The following is a 17,852-nucleotide window of genomic DNA, read 5'->3' on the forward strand; positions in this document are numbered from 1 at the left end:
CGTCTTCGCGCATCACGGTTCCTTTTCTGCGACAGGCATCAAGGCAGTCTCTCTAGGTTACCTGGGCCCACTTATCCCCAATTCGGCAGCGAGCTACGGTCCCTTTATCCCAGTCTCTGGACAGGTGGATCCCTTCCTTTACTAAATTCCTGGCTCATTTGGAGACCTTTAGGATTAGTTGGAAGGTTTGGGAAAATAGATGACACAGTGTATTAAATTGTTAAGGTTTTGTTGGCTGTGCTTAATTTCAGAATCTCATCTAGTCGGGATAATGACAAAGCGGCTTTGGTGATCCCCGTTTTGCAAATGAAGCTAGATGATTTGGTGCTCAGCCCCCATCCCAGCAATGATTTCAGCTGAGACTCAATGCTTGGTTAATCGGTCCTCCCAAGTGAAGGCCATTATGGTAATGAATATTGATAGCCCTACTGAGGAGACGTTAAAAAATGAAATAAGTATCACCTTAAAACTTTTATTAGGGCGCAGTATTGCATACCTGTAATCCCAGCTACTCGGGAGGCTGAGGCAGGAGGATTGCCAGCCTCAGCAACTGAGCAAGACCCTGTCTCCAAATAAAACATAGAAAGGGCTGGGGATGTAACTCTGGTACAGGGTCCCTGGGTCAAATCCCCAGTACCGAGGGAAAGGGTGGGAAAAAAAAAAGCAACTACAGCAAAATAAAAACCTCTTTGTTAGTAGGTTAATAGGTATAGAAGTCAATTTAGTGATGATCCATATTAACCTGGTGATTAAGCCATCTTAGCTCTTTTTATTTTTGAGTTAGGGTCTTCTTAAATTATCCAGGTTGGCTTCGAATTTGTAATTCTCCTGTCTCCTTAACATATCACATTAGCTGGGATTACTGGTGTGTGCCACAGCGCTGGATTGAAGGGTCATCATGTCCTCTTAAGTAAGCATACATTTTAAAGGTTAACAAAGTGGTGTATGATCCTATGTTTCTGTCACATTTCCCCCTCCTGAATACTATCGAAGTTAGATTATTCCAGTCATCAAAAGAACCGTCATTCGGAATAGCCAAATTAAATATCAAGCTCTTGGCAACAATTACAGATGTATCTTCAATTTTCTGTAATGATAGTCTATGGCAGCTAACTAAAGAAGTAGAGGGTTTATGAGGTATTGTTGAGGAACAGTTGCAAAATTGGTTAGAGGCCAGGCACAGTGGCACACTCCTGTAATCCCAGTGGTTGGAGAGGCTGAGGCAGGAAGATTAGGAGTTCAAAGCCAACCTCAGCAATTTAGTGAGGCCCTAAGCAACTCTGTGCGACCCTGTCTCTAAATAAAATATAAAAAAGGGCTAGGGATGTGGCTCAGTGGTTAAGTGCCTATGGATTCAATTCCCAGTACCAAAAAAAAAAAAGTTGGTTAGAGCAATGAATAGACAATAGACACTGCTAGAGAAGAAGCTGTAGATTCTCATATATGCAGAAGGAGTTATGCAAAGAAGTAAAATTGTAGGACACTTCAACTATTTTGCTTCCCTTGTGTGCGTTAAGCTATTCATCACTGTGAACAAAATACCCTATGAGAACAGTTTAAAGGAGAAAAGTTTATTTTGGCTCATGGTTTCAGAAGTTCTGACCATGGGTTTCTGACAATGGTGGGCCTTCGTTCATTTTTCTGGGCCCAAGATGAGGCAGAACATCATGGCGGAAGAGTGTGGCAGAGGAGTGCTGTTCCATTCATGGCAGCCAGGAAGTGGAGAGGGAGAGAAGAAGAGATAGAATATGAATGAGAGAGAGAAAGAAACACGCTAAGCAAAAGAATCAAACAGTTATGAAAAGCTCACAGGATGGAAGGAAAGGCAGGACCAACAAGACTCATAAACAGGAACCAAGCAGTTTTGAACTATTGAAAACAGTAACTGCTTAACATTCTCTTATAGTAGTGCTGCTGAAAAAATACTTTAATTATTACAACTTGCTTGCATCATTCTGCTCAAGATTGAGAATCCCAGGAGAAGGAACCTGATTGGCCAAGCCTAAGTCAAATGCCCACCCTTTTGGGTGGTAAAGAACCTCCAAGGACCAGGACTGCTCTCTCATGCAATGGGGAAAGAAAAATTCCACAGAAAACCGTGTGCTATTAGGAAGAGAAACCGATGTTGTATTTTTAATAAAATGCCTATTATATAATTCACCCTTTTGACTGTTCAGCAAACAATTTTTGCTTCCATACGTATAATTTCAAAAAACATCCTGCTTGGGGCTGGGGAGATAGCTCAGTTGGTAGAGTGCTTGACTTGTAAGCACAAGGCCCTGGGTTCAATCCCCAGCACCCCCCCCCAAAGAAAAAAATCCTGCCTATTATACTGTTTATTTATTATACTGGGGATTGATCCCAGGTACACACTACCACAGTGCTACAGCCCTGAGCCCTTTTTATTTTTTATTCTGAGACAGGGTCTTGCTTAATGCCTTGAACTTGAGATCCTCCAAGCCTCCTGCCTCACCCTCCTGAGTTGTTTGGATTACAGTTATGTGCCACCTAGTCCAATTCTGAAAGACTTTTGAAAGGTTTTGGTGACTTTGCCTTTTATTTCCCTAACAATTATAAATTTGCAGATTAGGAAATGAAGATGAGTTTTTAGGAGCAGGGTAAAAATGGAGGAGAAACTATTGGATGAGAAGATGGGAAATCCTTATAGATTCTGGACAAAAAGTGAGGTGGGGGTTAGAAAAGTTTGAAGTCATAAGATAGGTGGCATACTAATGTATAATCCTGTGATGGTGTCTGTTGCTCAGTTTGCAAAGAGGGGAACCCACCTCCATGAAAAATTGTCATTGTTTTTGGTATCAGGTTTATAAACCTGAGGTTGCTTTACCACTGAGCTACATCTCCATCTTTTTTATTTTGAGACATGGTCTTGCTAAATTGCTAAGACTGATCTCAAACTTATGATCTTCCTGCCTCAGCCTCCCCAGTTGCTGGAATTACAGGCATGTGCCCCTGTGTCTGGTGACCTCTCTTAGTTCCCAATGTGTATTTGTACACATAACCACCTCAACTCAGATTAACTCCCCATTTTAAATTTATACTACCTGGACTTTCTCCTTTTCCTCTTCTCTGACTGCAAATGCTGAGGCCTGGCTGGACAAATTGTGTCCATTTGTGTACAAAGGCTCTGACAATGTCTATAATTGTTCAGCTGCTCAAAGGAGATGGCAGAATTTTGGACCCCAGTCAGGCATAGTGACACATGCCTGTAATCTCAGTTACTTGGGAGACTGAGGCAGGAGGATGGCAAGTTCGTCAGCCTCTGCAACTAAGATCCTCAGCAATTTGGTAAGCCTGTCTTAATATAAGGATTGGGGATGAGGAAGGACTGGGGATGTAGCTCAGTGGTAAAGCACCTCTGGACTCACTTTCCAATATAAAACAAAAACAATTTGGGGGTCACCAAAAATTTTTTTTCTTATGCTGGAAATTGAACCCAGAGGCTCTTACACCACTGAGCTACACCCCCAGTCCTTTTTTTGAGACAGGGTCTTGCTAAGTTGCTGAGGCTGGCCTCAAACTTGCTATCTTCCTGCTTCAGCATCCTCAGGTACTAACTAGCATTACGAGTTGTGCCCACCTGTAGTCTTAAATGTTTGGGTCAATAGTGGGATTTCCCTAAACTCTAGGAAAGACTTTCAAGTAATATGCTTGTGAATGTGTATACATTTGTGCACACATCAGTAGTATGTTACTTTCTTTTTTTCCTTTATCTCACAGTACTATGTGATTATTTTTAGTTTTGTTCTACCATAGAGCCACCACACACACCCTGCCCCCGCCCTTGCACCCAGCCCTTTTTTTTTTTAGTGCTGGGGATTGAACCTAGGGTTTCACATGTCAGGTGCTTTACCACCGTGCTACAGACCCAGCCCCCAACACCACTTTCTTGAGATAGGGTCTTACTAAATTGCTGAGACTGGTCTTGAACTTGTGACACCCCTGCCTCAGCCTCTCTAGTTGTTGGGATTACAGGCAAGCTGCACCACACCTAACTTTTCCTCATTAACAGTTACAATTATTGGATTGCCTTACCAAGACTGTTTTGGCTAACCACTGCATCCTTGGGGCCTAGCACTGTTCTAAACACCTCAGGAACAAATTACATTTTTTATATTAATGAAAAGGAATGTAAATATTATATGGTCCTTACTACATATAGCTGTTATTACAATGGCCATCAAACAAAGAATAATCTAAGGAGCTGGCATGGTGGCACATGCCTGTAATTCCAGTGACTCAAGAGGCTGAGGCGCGAGGATCACAAATTTGAGGCTATTCGAAATTTAGTGAGGCTGTTTCAAAAACAAAAAAGGGCTAGGGATGTAGCTCAATGTTTAAGTGCTCTTAGTTTCAATCCCCACTATGTGGGTGGGGAGCAGGAAATCTAGGGAATGTCAAACATGCAAGATTACTGAGTTGATGTACGGTACAGCAACTTTTTTTTGGCTTGGAAGTGGGGATTGAACCCAGGGTCTTCTCTGCCACAGAGCTATATTCCCAATCTTTTTAAAAATGTCAAGATCAGGATCTTTGTCATTTGGACTGGCCTCAATCTGTGATCCTTCCCTTCAGCCTCCTGAGTAGTGAGTAGAGGGGATTACAGGTGTGGGGCAGCAATTTATATTAACTCGTACACTTGATTTTGAATGTGAGAAACTGCAATATTGCTATACAAAATTTATGTGCCATCATTAAGAAGTTGGGTCAGTTTCACTTTAAACTTGCAGAATCAGGAAAACTTTAATGGGAATGCAAAAGTTTCAAGACTGATTTACTTTGAATCACCAAGACTGAACACCTTTTCAAATTATTTTTGTGGTGCTAGGGATCAAACTCAGGGCCTCCCACATGCTAGGTAGACACTACTATTAAGCTACATCTGAGCCCCCAAAATTACCTTTGATGGCAATAAACACGTTGCTTTACCTAGCAGCAATCTTAAATCATAACCTGTCACTTATCTGTGGAATAATTCCATTTTGAATACTAAAAAACAGGGCATTAACCATAAAAGTGGTTTTTATTCTTTGCTATGTCCTCCCCTCACCTGTGATCAGATTAGAATACCGGCATTTGTGTTATAATCTCAGGACAAAAAAAATCTTAACAGAAAGCAAAAACAATTTGACAGTAGGGCAAAAGTTCCAAGTTTCTGAAAACAAAACTGGTGCAACCAGGTTTTCGTTTGTTGGCATTTTGGTAGTCTTGACTTCAAACTTACGCTGAAACTTCGAAACCTTGCATTTACTTTTAAAAGCTTCAATAAATCATCCACTAATTGCTTTTCATAAAACTGGTTGTATTTCAAGAGCTGCTGTTTTTGAGACTTCTTAACCTAATTTCCTACCCCAACAATACATCTGTGGGACTGAAGATCAGAACTACTGCCTCATGTGCACTAACAAAGCACTGCCACTGAACTGCAGCCCTAGCTGCCTACATATTTGCCAATCAGCTGTACTGGCAATGCAAAAGCCTCTCCTTTTCTCAATTTATCACCAGAGAGTCTTCAATCTTTTGAAATGGGGATCCAAGTTGCCCAGGCTGTACTGAAATTAGCAACCTGATTATCTGTGGGTGCCACTGTATCTAGTTCAACCTACTTCAACTTCAGTAGGTTCATGTGCCTGAGGCCTTGTATCAAATGGCAAACAAAACATATTTTGGTAACAACTCACATATATTTACAGAACTTTTTAAAAACTTACCCATACTTAAAATATCAAAGAGGGAGGCCCACACAAGGGGCAATAAACCTCATTTTGCTATTGCAGAAACCACACCAGATAGCATTCACTATTTTGTTTCGACATTCACCTCACATTCTACACTAACCAAGAGAACTTCAACTTCAGGCCTTCCACAAACTGAAAGTGGAGTGTACTGTAATTCTAGTTCCTTCAAGTACTACTATTTGCATATACTACCTAATGCATCCTCTAGAAAAACTGTCCAATTCACATTCTATCATACCTTGGCCAAAATAGATGAGCCCTTTTCAAGTTTTCTGGACAGTTCAAAGCTTATAGGTATTTTAGTGATATGTGAACCAGGATATGCAGTTACTGTACATTATCTTCAATGTTCTCAAATATTAAATTAGAACTTTAAAGATACCTAAAAGATGGTGGAATTATATAATTAGGCTTTCATTTTGCTTAACAAATTGGAATTCAACTACTAGAATTTTATTTATCAACCCTACCAGATTTAATTTATAAATACCTAAAAAATACTTCATACATAAAAAAATACAAATATTTAAGATTACTGTATTTCCCTACAAGAGGAATGCTTCAACAGATTTTATGGTGTCAATCAATCTTCTCAAATTGGGCACACATCAAATCTAGCATCATGGGAGTTTTATTTGGAAATGAATTTTGGACTATCAATACAAATGCCAAGACACTACACAAAACATCCACAGGAACTTTTTTTTTCATTTTTTTTGAATTGTTCACAAACATTTCCTACATAATCCAACATACAACAGAGAAATGGTACATCTTTTCTTTCAATTTGCATACAATGGAAAAACAAGTGTGTTTATATATATATACTTTTTACAAAGTTTAACTAATAGACACTAGCAGGTTGACAATTTAAAGTCTATAAGTTGAGAAATTATCTAATAAAAATAACCAGAATTTATTCAGCATTAGCCACTTCCATAACCAAGTGTTACTGATTAATAAAACTTGCTGCCAATCAGGCATGTGATATATACTTATATCATCGATTTGTAGTATTGCTCCCCACCTTGGTTCTTCATAAACTAACATAGAAAACTGTTGAAAAGTAGGGGCAAGCATTTGCAAAAAAAAACAAAAACAATCCCCAGCTTATTATAAGCATGAATATGTGTATGATGGAATCTCTTCCCAAGCAATTGACTTTCAAACCATTAAGATATCACCAGAACCAAATTTGCCAATATATTTTTGTCTATATCCAAGAGATGCATTTATATATATCCAACAGAGGAGCTGAAAATCAAACTTAGTGTTTAGTTTAGGGGTGGATTGGGAAATTCAGCCACCATTGAAAAATGTCTTAAAAAAATAAAAAAAAAAGACCACCAAAAATAGGTTCACTAAATTTATTTTAAAAATCATAAAACGTTTCTTACAAAAGAGCATTACATTCTGCACACTGCTCTGAACAGATGCCAGGGACATGTGGACTATTGTTACTTTCCTCCCTGTCCCACCCCCCAAAATGTTTACAGTGACCACAAAGCAAGGTGCTCACAATAATTACATGGGGGGATTTTTTTTAAACCACCAACAATGAACAAAAAATAAAATTCACTCACTCTGCTGCTGTTTCAAAATTTCAATGTTAGTTTTTGCACGCCCTTCCCCCCCCCAACCCTGTTTGTAAGGAACTAAAACATTACATCTGGTGAACAGCAAAGATTTCACTACACCTCAAATGCAGAACACCTATGAAGCAGAGGAATGTTGGCTTTTTAAACAGAAGCAGATAAAAAAAAAAAGATGCAGGACTCCTTCAGTTCTTCACTAGTCTTAGAAAAACTTTCCAGAATACTGCTTCACACTATAAAAAAGAAAAAATATCTTGCATTAGAATCCTTCAACATCTGCATACTGCTTCACACTATAAAAGAAAAGAAAAAAAAGTACGAATTAGAATTTTTGTTCGTAACATCTTAATCAACATTAAGACAATTTCAATGCTAAATTAAAAAACATGTCCATTTCAATTAGAAGACTTAAAAAACCATTAGCTATTACAAATTAAAGCAATGTAAAAATTCAAGAAAAATGATTAATAGTAAATCAGACATTAGTAGAGAATTAAGAAAATGAAATTGAAAGTCGTTAATATTTGGAAGAAAAGACGAAAGAAATGCCAGTAAGGTGTGAAATGCTGCATTTTACAGCACCAATCATTTGTCCTGTAGAGGTGGCCTGTGCCATATGGCAGACTGTGATTTGTTGTCAATTTAGTTATCTAAAAACAACAAAATCACTAGTCTTCCACACAGAACTAGGCCAACATCCAATGAAGCTTCTACATTTTCTACAGGCTCTGTATAATTTATAACAAGTGGTTTTGGCAGCAGTTTTCACCAGAGAAATGAGAAGTTTGCTTGGTTAAGGCTTCTTCCAGCAAGATTAGTACTGAATGTCTTCGTTTTTAGTAAGAAAGCAGAAGAAAATTAAGGCAAAGCTATTAGAATGTTTAGTAGGTTCCCAACTGACTGAAACACCATGGTTTCTAAAAGAAAAACAATTGAGAAGAAAAGCTTTTAAAGTTTTTAGTATGTAGAAGCCAACAAAAAAGCTAAACTCAAACTGACCTGTTCTGCAGCAAATACTGTGCATTCTGTATCTGGTCCTGTGTTCCTGTAATGGTAATGATCCGATCTTCGGATCCTTCTAAAGGTTCATCAATTTTGATGGAGGCTCCCGACTCATGACGGATTTGCTTAATCCGCTGACCACCTTTGCCAATAATAGATCCAGCCAACTGAAAAGATTTTCAAATACAAGTGTTTATGACATTTTGAAGGTAAACTTACTGCTTGTATTCTGTACTTATTTATTCAAATGTCCCTTCCCCAAAACTAGTCAAAATATGGATTAAAAGGTATTTATCACACATGCCAATCAATATTCTCTTAAGTTTAATTACAGGCTCAAAACCTTTTTAAAATGAATGGCACTGAGTATCACCTTGACAACACTCAAAATTGCTAGGTGACACCTCACTGAAGCCCTCAAAACTTTTAAAAGTAAACTTACAGTGATACTTACATCTTTGGGAATAGTTACTTGTGTTGTAATAATAGGTCCACCAAGATCACCATATGAGCCACGACCCCCTGCATAGGAATAATCTGATTTAAATAATGAGTATTAAGTTCACTTTAAAAAGTATGAAACAATGTTTGAGTTCACAAAGGAGAAAACTTACCATATCCAGAGCCACCCTAAAAATAGAAAGAAAAAATATACAAATTACTTTGTCTTCGAAATAACTAATACTCATAAAAATCCCTTAGTTTAGGAAATCAAAGCCCTCCCATGTTCTCCTAATTTACTTCCAGTAAGTAAATTTCAGAAGACAAGTCTCAGAAAAAGAATAAAAATGATTCAGGTACATGACATTCCAAGAAACAAAATTTTATGAGGGAAAATAAAAGTTAATGGTAAGCAGGTAAGCATCTTAAATTACTAATATACACACTAATTCCAATACTCAACCTGTGGTTCATAAGCCATCTGCCATTCTGATGGGCTCCAGGTATCTATTGCAGAGTCCCAAGTTTCATCAGCACTGAAACCAACCTGTTAGAAGATATAGGGGTAGATCAAATATCATCTTAATACTCCAGCAACAAACAACAGAAGACTTAAATGATTTTAAGACTTCAGTTTTAAGAAATCTTTTCAACTACTACTAACTTAAAAAAAAAGGGGGGGGGGACACTTTGATTTTTAAGAACCTTACAATCCTCATGTACACATCAACAGAAAGTTCTTACCATGCCATCATAGCGGTCTCCAGGTCTTCCTCTTCTGTCATAGGCCATTAGATCTCTGTGAACAATGTAATATTTGTAAATATCACACACAACAAACCCCACCCCACCTACCCTAAATGCAACCTCTTGTAGATGAACAAAACAAAAAACAACGTACCCTCCTCTAGGTGGTGGTGGTGGAGGAAGAGGAAGATTCCGAGCTCTACTCCCACCCCGGCCACCTCGACCAGGGGGAGGAGGAGGAGGTCCTCGACGAGGGCTCATATCATCATAATCTCTTCTAGAGGGAGGCATGGGACGCCCACCCCTACCAGGTGGCATTCTGTCGAAACCACCTCTTCCCCGCATGGGAAATCCCACTGGACGTCCACGGCGGTCATCAAACATCATTGTAAAACCACCATAATCATATGTTTCATCATAAAAATTAGGATCATAAGGCTGTGCACGTCCTTTGATGGGAGACTAAAAACAAAAATATAACACCCTTACAGACGAAGAAACAGCTATGGTTCATACCAACCCTTCTTTCAACAAACAAGTTATTTTCACTAGGAGGTAGTACTTTTACAAGGATAGGAATTTAGGCATGGATAACTGTAGGAAGGAAGAGATTTAAAAAACAAACTTGTCGGCAAATCCTAAGCAAAAGTGAATTTCGCTCCGTGTGTGTGTTGTGTGTGTGTTTGGGGGAACCAGCAGACTCCCTCTTTCATTTTAGTTTTATGATAAAACTACAAATGCATACACCACAACAAAAATCTATGAAATGACTACCCCCTGGGGGCTGAGAATCACTACTTTGGGTAAGGACTGTAATCCACACTGAGGGGAAATACTTGGACCAGAAAGCATGCAATGTAGTACAACCATAAATAGCACTAAAGGGCGGTACTTCATTTGAAGGACCAAAGGCTATTTAATAGCCAGTGGAAAAAATTGCTAGGGTAAAGGGCAAATAAAGACTATCAGTTCAAACATTCTGAAACTACATTTCTAAAAGAAAACATCTCATGAAATTCAATGTAAACAAAAATTGTTCCGAAGATACCTCAGATATAAGATCAAGGATGATCTTTATGCACTCTACCACCCTATCAGGCTTTCCTCCAATAAGAACAACTCTGTCAGTGGAATGAGGGCAGCATTCCTGGAAAAGCTTGATTGTTGTCTGAGTGTTCTACAGCAAATTTACAAAAAGAGAAAACACTGTAAGAAATAAAACACTGAAAAATGTTCCTAGATTAATTTACATTTGAATTAATTCCTCCCAGTATTAAAAAAAAAGTTCTAATTATGTAGGACTTTGGTAATAGCATAAAAATGGACAAAAAGCAGTGCATCTAGAACTGCCAAACCTTTGTTATTTTAATAACAAAATAGATTAACGAGGAATCCTAAAGACAATGAAAGTAGTCCATAAAACTATGTATGAAAAATTATCTTTCAATGACACAGAAGTAGTGCCTTTACCTCTCGAAGTTCTTTGATTTTAGCACCTTTGACCCCAATAATTCCTCCTGCCAGACTCTGATGAATCAACAGTCTCAACTCACAGTCAAAGTCACTTCCTTTATAGTGTTGGTACTGCGGAGGGAGAATTACAGAATTTTAGACTCTTATCAATAATTCCCCAAAACACACTTATCAGCTATAAGCATAATATACTGTTGCAGTGAGCAACCTGAATTTATATTTCAATAACTTTACCAGTTATGTGCTTATTATCCTCAATAGCCAGGCCCAAAAAGGACATTCTGCACCACCTTAAAAAACTATTTTATTTTCAGGTCCTGCAACACCATACCCACACTGCAGCCATTTAGCATGTCGCTGTTACCACAAAATTATTATAACATTCAAATAACACCATAATAAAATGACTGCAAAGCACTTTGCAAATGTAGTTAATTCCCACTGCAGCATGGAGCAGGGTCAACAGTGAGTTGTAAGACCATTCATGTATCATGTTTTTAAGCCTTTTTCTGAAGAGATGGGAAAAGCACACTATGTTAAAAATAAAATTGATCCTATGGGCCAGGCTCCATACTTCAGTGGGGTTCAATGGCACTATGACATACATTTAAGCATTCCACAGCATCAGATTCGAGCGGGAGCTGGCTGGTTGCAGTGGGTGATGGCAACTGCAGGCCCTGAAAGTAGAAAAATAAGAGTAATAGGTTAAGTGTCTAGCGTGATCAGGCTATTGTCGCATATATTGGTAAAGCTACTATAACATTTTAATCTATATTAAATAATGAGAAACTGCTTATCTAACAGTAAGACTATACTTCTCTCTAAATATCTACTAAAATATATAGAATTTTAAACTTACTCAATTAAACCCAAATAATTCCTTCTCAAAATATCCCACAATGTCTCTTAATAATAAAACACCTTTTAAGACTAAAACCTTTAAAATATGCTAAACCCATGGCAATGCGCAACCACAAGTTGTTCATCTTTAAGAGTGGCCAGCTTTAATCTTTAAAAATAAATCTCATATGGAGCAATCCTGTGAATGATATAGCAAGATCCAAGATATTGCCGCTACAAACTCATTGTATTCACTTTCTTTCCCTCCTCCATTATGCCCCAATAAAACATACTTTAAACAATTCCCCTAATAATTGCCAAATACATCTAAAAAATAAAAAATAGAAAATGAGCCTACCTCTTCCAAGGTAGGGATGATTTTCTTCAGAATTTCTCCAATTGTTTCAATATCAGCACTGATACTCAATATGCTGTCAAACATCAAATACCAGATAGTACAAAAAAGGTGGAAAAGAAAAAATGAGTTCTGTGCTTGTCAACAGTAGTCATACAAACTTTTAAAGAAATAACATTATTTAATATTCCCCATTTAAAGTAACCTATTTATAGATTTTTCACATGCATTTTATTTATGCCCAATACAGACATGATAACAATATTAGGAGACTTGCAGAGAGACAGAGAGAATGGGCTTTTGGAAGGGCTCAGATTAAGTGGGCAATATATTGACCAGAACTGAAGCAGAGTTGAATATTTATGTTCCCCGCCACCAAGTTAAGGATACCCTCGCTGTTACATTGGTAAAACTGGCACACCTTCTCTTAGGCAAAGTGGGGGAATATGCAAGTGGTGAACATTGTATCTGGAATAAGGTTATGGATACCAGTTAGAAATTAGATCACTAATGGGCTCTGCAAGAAAACAAATACAAATGCAAGACAAAACAAAGACAACACAAATGAGAAGTGAAGGAAAGTGAACCAGAGTTAGCATTTCATCAGAAAAAATTATGAACAGGCAATGTTGGGAAGCAAGGTGGGCCACAAAGACAGAGCGAGAGACTATTTTGGTAACAATTTGATTTACAATGCAGCAAATATGCAACACTTGAAGCTGTGCTCCTTCCATCGAAATAAAATTAGTGGATCGTTTGGGTGGGCAACTCACGGTAAAAGTTCAGTGACAAAAAGACTTAATGGGGAAAATAAGACAGAAACTTGAAAAACAATACACCGTCTAAAGGGGATACTATTTAATTATATAAAAGGCAGGTAATAAAATACATTTCTCTCTTTCTAATCAGGCAGTGAGGCATAAACTGTTGGGACATACCGCTCGGGGCCACTGCTGTCTGGGACTGAAACACTGGCATTGTACTGCATTGGTCATTGGCGTTCGTGGATGTTGGCATTGGGCATGGGCATTCAATCAGAAGTTGTCAAGTATGGTACCCGTTTGGCAACGAGCACATTTTTGGGCATAGCCAACCAGGGTTTTCACATGGGCGTTCAGGGGCGGATGGGCCAACGTCATGGTGGGCAACGCAGGGGTAAGTCGATCCAGTACATGGGCAACGGAGATATATGGCCAAAAAAACAAGGAGAGGGAAAAGGGGGAAAAGCAATAAATTTTAATTTAATACAAACTATACTCATACTCTCAATTAATGAAACAAGCTTAAGTTGTTCTGAAGACTAACACAATAATGGACTTCTCTATATCTGACCGTGGCGCTTAACATTTAAGGATCTTAAATGATGGTTCTAGGCTTTTTTTTTTTTTTTTTAAAAACAAACGATGCTTCAGTAGCAGGCTGGCTCATGAGGGTAGACACAAAACCTGTCATGACTCAAAGTTCACTGAAATTCTTGAGGAAAACGGGGAAATTAATAACCCAGATAATTACCAGAACATCTGGATTAAGAGGAGAGAGGTTTATAAAAGACAAAAACAAAAATCCCCACACCAAAAATCCCAACTAATAAAAGACTTTGTTTCCTGAGGTTTTAAAACGCATTCCTAGATCTTAAAAGGCAGGTTTGCAAAATTCTAAACAAAATTTTAAGTTCAGTTTACAGTAATCAAGAGGAACATACAAAGATCTGCGACCAAGAAGAGAAATGAAATACTGTCAAATAAGTACTCAACACAGTTATTTGCCTCAATTTTAGCAAGAAAAACATTAAGAAATGTGTATGCTATGAGAAAAAAAATTTAGAAATTTTGGTGTAGCCAAGTCCTATAAATACACTAACTTCTGATGCTGCCAATACTTAATGTGTCTAATCACAAGAGTCAACCCACTATAAAATATGAAGACTCAATTCATAGGCATTGACAAAGGTTTCCTGATTATAAGTGTTCTTTATCCATATTTAAATCATGCAACCTCAACATTAAAATCTTGGTGCTCCATGTGCAAGCTGTTAAAGAACAGATGGATGCTTTTTCTTAAAAAAAGGAAAAGTTCTGGATTCAATCAGCCACCTACAATGGTTTCCAGTAATACGGTCACGCACATGGGAAATGGTGCAATTAAGGGCTTTTACACTTTGTTACTATGTTATCTTGCTTGTGAGTGAGCAATTTGGTGGAATCTTTATTAGAAAGTGAAGAGGTATATATAACCTTTCACCCTACTCAATCTGGGCTTGTATTAAAACAGGATTAGCAAACCTTGAAATCATCTATGTAATTATTACAATGGCTTGTAGCTATATTGTGACTTCTAAGATGTAAATCTTTTAAAATTCTACAAACACATAAACAATCTGTTTGTTCAGTAATTTAAATCTATACTTACGTCTGTCCGGAGAGCCTTAATATTCTTGCCTCCTTTCCCAATCACTGCCCCAGCATTCTGGAAAAGATAGAAAAGAAAAAAAGAAATTATTCGGCCTATCTTTACTTTTACACCTGGATAACACACTTGAATCAAGATCAATCCACTGTGTTTTAAGGATCACACTCCCTACTCTTCTAGTTGGACCTGTATTGGCTCACTGTAGCAAATTCTTTCATTGCAATTAACTGTGTTTAGAAATAACCACATCAAAACAAACATTTTATAATTCTTCGATCTGTAAAACTCTGAAGCTTCTCAGAGGGTCAAACCAGAATCTACCTTGACTTCTACTAGTATGAACCACCTTCAAATTTTCAAGAATAAAAATTCATACCTTGCTCTGAAGCAGAATTCGTAATTCAACCATCTCATCAGTGTTTCTAGATCTTTTAAATGCTTGCTCCTCTTCCATATCTTCTGCAGGGCGCTTACCTAGAAATTAAAGTTCAGATTTCAAAAAAAGCAGTGTCTTCTAGAAAAAACACTTTTAAGGCACTATTAACATAGTCTATGCTTCCTTATAATAACAGCTATCAAACATAAGCTCTTATATAAGCTATTTCAAAGTTTTAAAAGTTACAAAATGCAAGGAAATGTATCAATAAAAACAAAGCGATAATAAATATTCCAGAAATTAAAATAATATATGTAATGATAGCATATTAAACTATCAGATATTTAATCACAAAAAACATTAAAGCTAACAATGGGAAAAAACTAATTAAAATGTCTTCTCACCAAATTCACCATTGGTTTCGGTGTTGGGGAAGGTTTCCTCTGGCTGTTCAGTTTCCATTTTCTTGTATTAAATGGACACACCAATCTGTTGAAAAATAATATATATATATACATATATATGGCTGGCTGGAAAATAAGCTGTTCACCTTGCTAGATTATACTCATTTTTGGAAAACAGGGCTCTGCTGCTATAACATACCAGTTATTATATATCCTTGCAGAGCAGAACTGTAGTGTTCTGAGCAGGACCAATAACTGACACACTACTGCTGCAGTAGCCTATAAAATCCAACACAAATCAGTTTTTCTACATTTTTATTACTGAATACTAATTTCTGATCACAACACTGACTTTAACACGACTACCTATTCCTAGAATCGCTCTTCATTTTTGGATCTTAAAACCCACGGCCACCTAACAGTCCAAGGAGCCTAATTTTTCGCAAAAAAAAGAAAAAAAACCCACTAATTTTTAGTCAACGAATTGTCTCTCACCATGTTGACTAGTTTCATTCTGTACTTTCATTAAAGGCTGAAAAAGCCTGTGAACCTCAATTTTGTCCACCAAGCATATATTTCACTAGATACAATGCCTCTTAATAATCACGAGACATTAGAACTTCAAACTTTTAGGGTTTTTAGGAAACGTTGTTCCCCGCGTCCTGAAAGTTCACACACACAACGACAAATGTAAACCATATCCAACAAGATCAAACTTCTGGACAGACAAAAACCTTAAAACATTAATAACCAGACAAACTACCACAATTACTGAACAAAGCTAATGGAATCCTTAAACTAATACCGTGACTATCTAAGTACTTGAAATTAGGCTAAAAATGAAGTAAAAACTATCTTTAATAAAAAACTAGACCATACATGCCGCAATGTCGACAAGACCGGTAGATACGACATGCGCCCCCCCCCCCAAACCTGTGGCTAGAAACACGGGACTGAAAGTCACGGCAACATTTATACCTCTCATTCTTCGAAAACGTTTGTCGACAATATCACTTTCCTAACGACCAACTGAAACGACATCCCTCCAGCCCGTCAGCCAGTTAAATTCTGAGGGCAAGGAGACGATCTAGAAAGCAGACTTAATGGGGGAAGGAAAAAAAAAAAAACTAACAGGGTCTACGGGTAAAGACAACGCTGCCGAGCGCGATTCATCCTTCAGGTGCTGTAATCATTCCTCAGTCTCAAATTCGTTCCGCATTTGCTCCACCAGCCGAGCACAAACACACCCTGCCCTCCTAGTCCCACCTCCCAATACCCGGACTGGCAAGAGTCGACTCAGAAGTTGAAAAAGCCAGTCCAAGCACAAGCGCCGCACCTCTCCTCAACCCGGATCCGACAGGAAATGGCGGCCCGCGTAATGGCGACTACGTGCTACTAGGCGGAGCCGAGCGCGGACCCCCTCCCCCACCCACCACGCGGTCCCGAGATCTCGTCCCCCGCACCCTCCCCCCCACCGACCGGGAGACAAAGCAACGGAAGCAGCCCCGACCATTCCATCGTCCCGCTCCAGCTCCAACCCCGAGTCCCGAGAGTCAAAGTGCGGGACGCCCTACACAAAGAAAGCGGCGCCGCGGCGTCCCCCCCGCCTCAGACTCCCGCCCATCGGCCTTTCTTCCTCCTATAAAAGGCGCCCAGTTCCCAGTGTAACAAAACTACAGCTCTTCCTACAGCCACATGCCTCACGATCCCCTCAAAGTCTCTAGTACCACAACGCGACTGCAGATATACACTCAGGGAAATGGCGGAGGTGGGGGAGGGGAAGCCGGTCAACGTTTCCCCTCAGAGAACCGTCCAACCACCAAGCAGTCCTAGAACGCTTCCCTCAAGCGGAAGACCGGGCTCCGACCCGCGCCCCACGCGCTGCCCGCTCAGCCCCACTCCTCACCGCGAGAATCTGCCGTCCCCTCACGGCCGCGCCGCCTCAGACGGTCACAGCTAGACAGAGAACAAGCGCAGGCCCCCTCCCCCGCCTTCTCGCGCCCTCCCACCCCGCCGTCGCGCCCAATTGGCTACTCGGGCTTCAGCGGTGGTGCGAGGGCGAAGCGATTGGCCCAGAGACGCATCAATCAAGGCGACAGAGGAGGCGAAAACTGCGCCTCCCGCCGGCGCCTCCCTTCAGGCTGTAAGGCCACGGGCCCGAGAAAGCCTGAGCTTGGAAAACGTCAACGCAGCCTTTCAGGGATGCCACCCCCCGCCCGAATCCATAATACCCAAGTCCCAGTAACTCCAGTTACCTATAGGCCGCAAACAAGTGAAATACAGGCAAATCGTCGAGGTCGGTGCAGCAGAGAAACAGAGGATAATGGCGACTGCAGTGCTGTCGGCTGGAGCGCCCTCCTCCTTTCTCGTTCGCGCACTCTAGCCGAGGGGAGGGGAGGGGGCCAGTCTCTCGCGAGATCTAAAGTCTGCTTAGTTCACGCGCACAGGGAGTGG

At 39.4% G+C, this 17,852-nt stretch overlaps 1 protein-coding gene across 5 annotated transcripts; it reads right to left on the reverse strand.

Moving 5' to 3' along the window:
- Nucleotides 1-7,109: 7,109 nt before the first annotated feature.
- Hnrnpk (heterogeneous nuclear ribonucleoprotein K) lies at nt 7,110-17,809 on the reverse strand. 5 transcript variants are annotated; one of them, XM_047524098.1, is made up of 16 exons: nt 17,654-17,809; nt 15,399-15,483; nt 14,995-15,092; nt 14,619-14,675; nt 13,148-13,191; nt 12,213-12,285; nt 11,620-11,691; nt 11,012-11,125; nt 10,590-10,718; nt 9,696-10,003; nt 9,539-9,593; nt 9,258-9,341; nt 8,968-8,983; nt 8,808-8,890; nt 8,351-8,520; nt 7,110-7,584 (listed from the first exon to the last, which is right to left on the reverse strand). In XM_047524098.1, the coding sequence occupies exons 2-16, from the start codon at nt 15,454-15,456 to the stop codon at nt 7,554-7,556; spliced, it is 1,392 nt and encodes a 463-aa protein (XP_047380054.1). In that variant the 5' UTR covers nt 15,457-15,483; nt 17,654-17,809; the 3' UTR covers nt 7,110-7,553. The 5 variants fall into 5 exon arrangements, with proteins under 5 accessions (XP_047380054.1, XP_047380052.1, XP_047380053.1 ...); XM_047524096.1 differs by having other exon boundaries at nt 7,110-7,644; XM_047524097.1 differs by lacking the exon at nt 17,654-17,809 and adding an exon at nt 17,305-17,381 and having other exon boundaries at nt 7,110-7,644.
- Between the last annotated feature and the right edge of the window lie 43 nt (nt 17,810-17,852).

This window comes from Sciurus carolinensis, chromosome 14 (genome assembly GCF_902686445.1).
Source record: "Sciurus carolinensis chromosome 14, mSciCar1.2, whole genome shotgun sequence".
NCBI lineage: Eukaryota > Metazoa > Chordata > Mammalia > Rodentia > Sciuridae > Sciurus > Sciurus carolinensis.

Excerpts from the sequence above, each read along its gene's own strand:
- Hnrnpk (XM_047524096.1), bottom strand. The coding sequence starts at position 15,456 with ATGGAAACTGAACAGCCAGAGGAAACCTTCCCCAACACCGAAACCAAT. Across the intron at positions 14,676-14,994 it reads GAATTCTGCTTCAGAGCAAG|AATGCTGGGGCAGTGATTGG; the intron begins GTATGAATTTTT and ends TATCTTTTCCAG. Across the intron at positions 10,719-11,011 it reads AAATCAAAGAACTTCGAGAG|AACACTCAGACAACAATCAA; the intron begins GTAAAGGCACTA and ends AATTTGCTGTAG.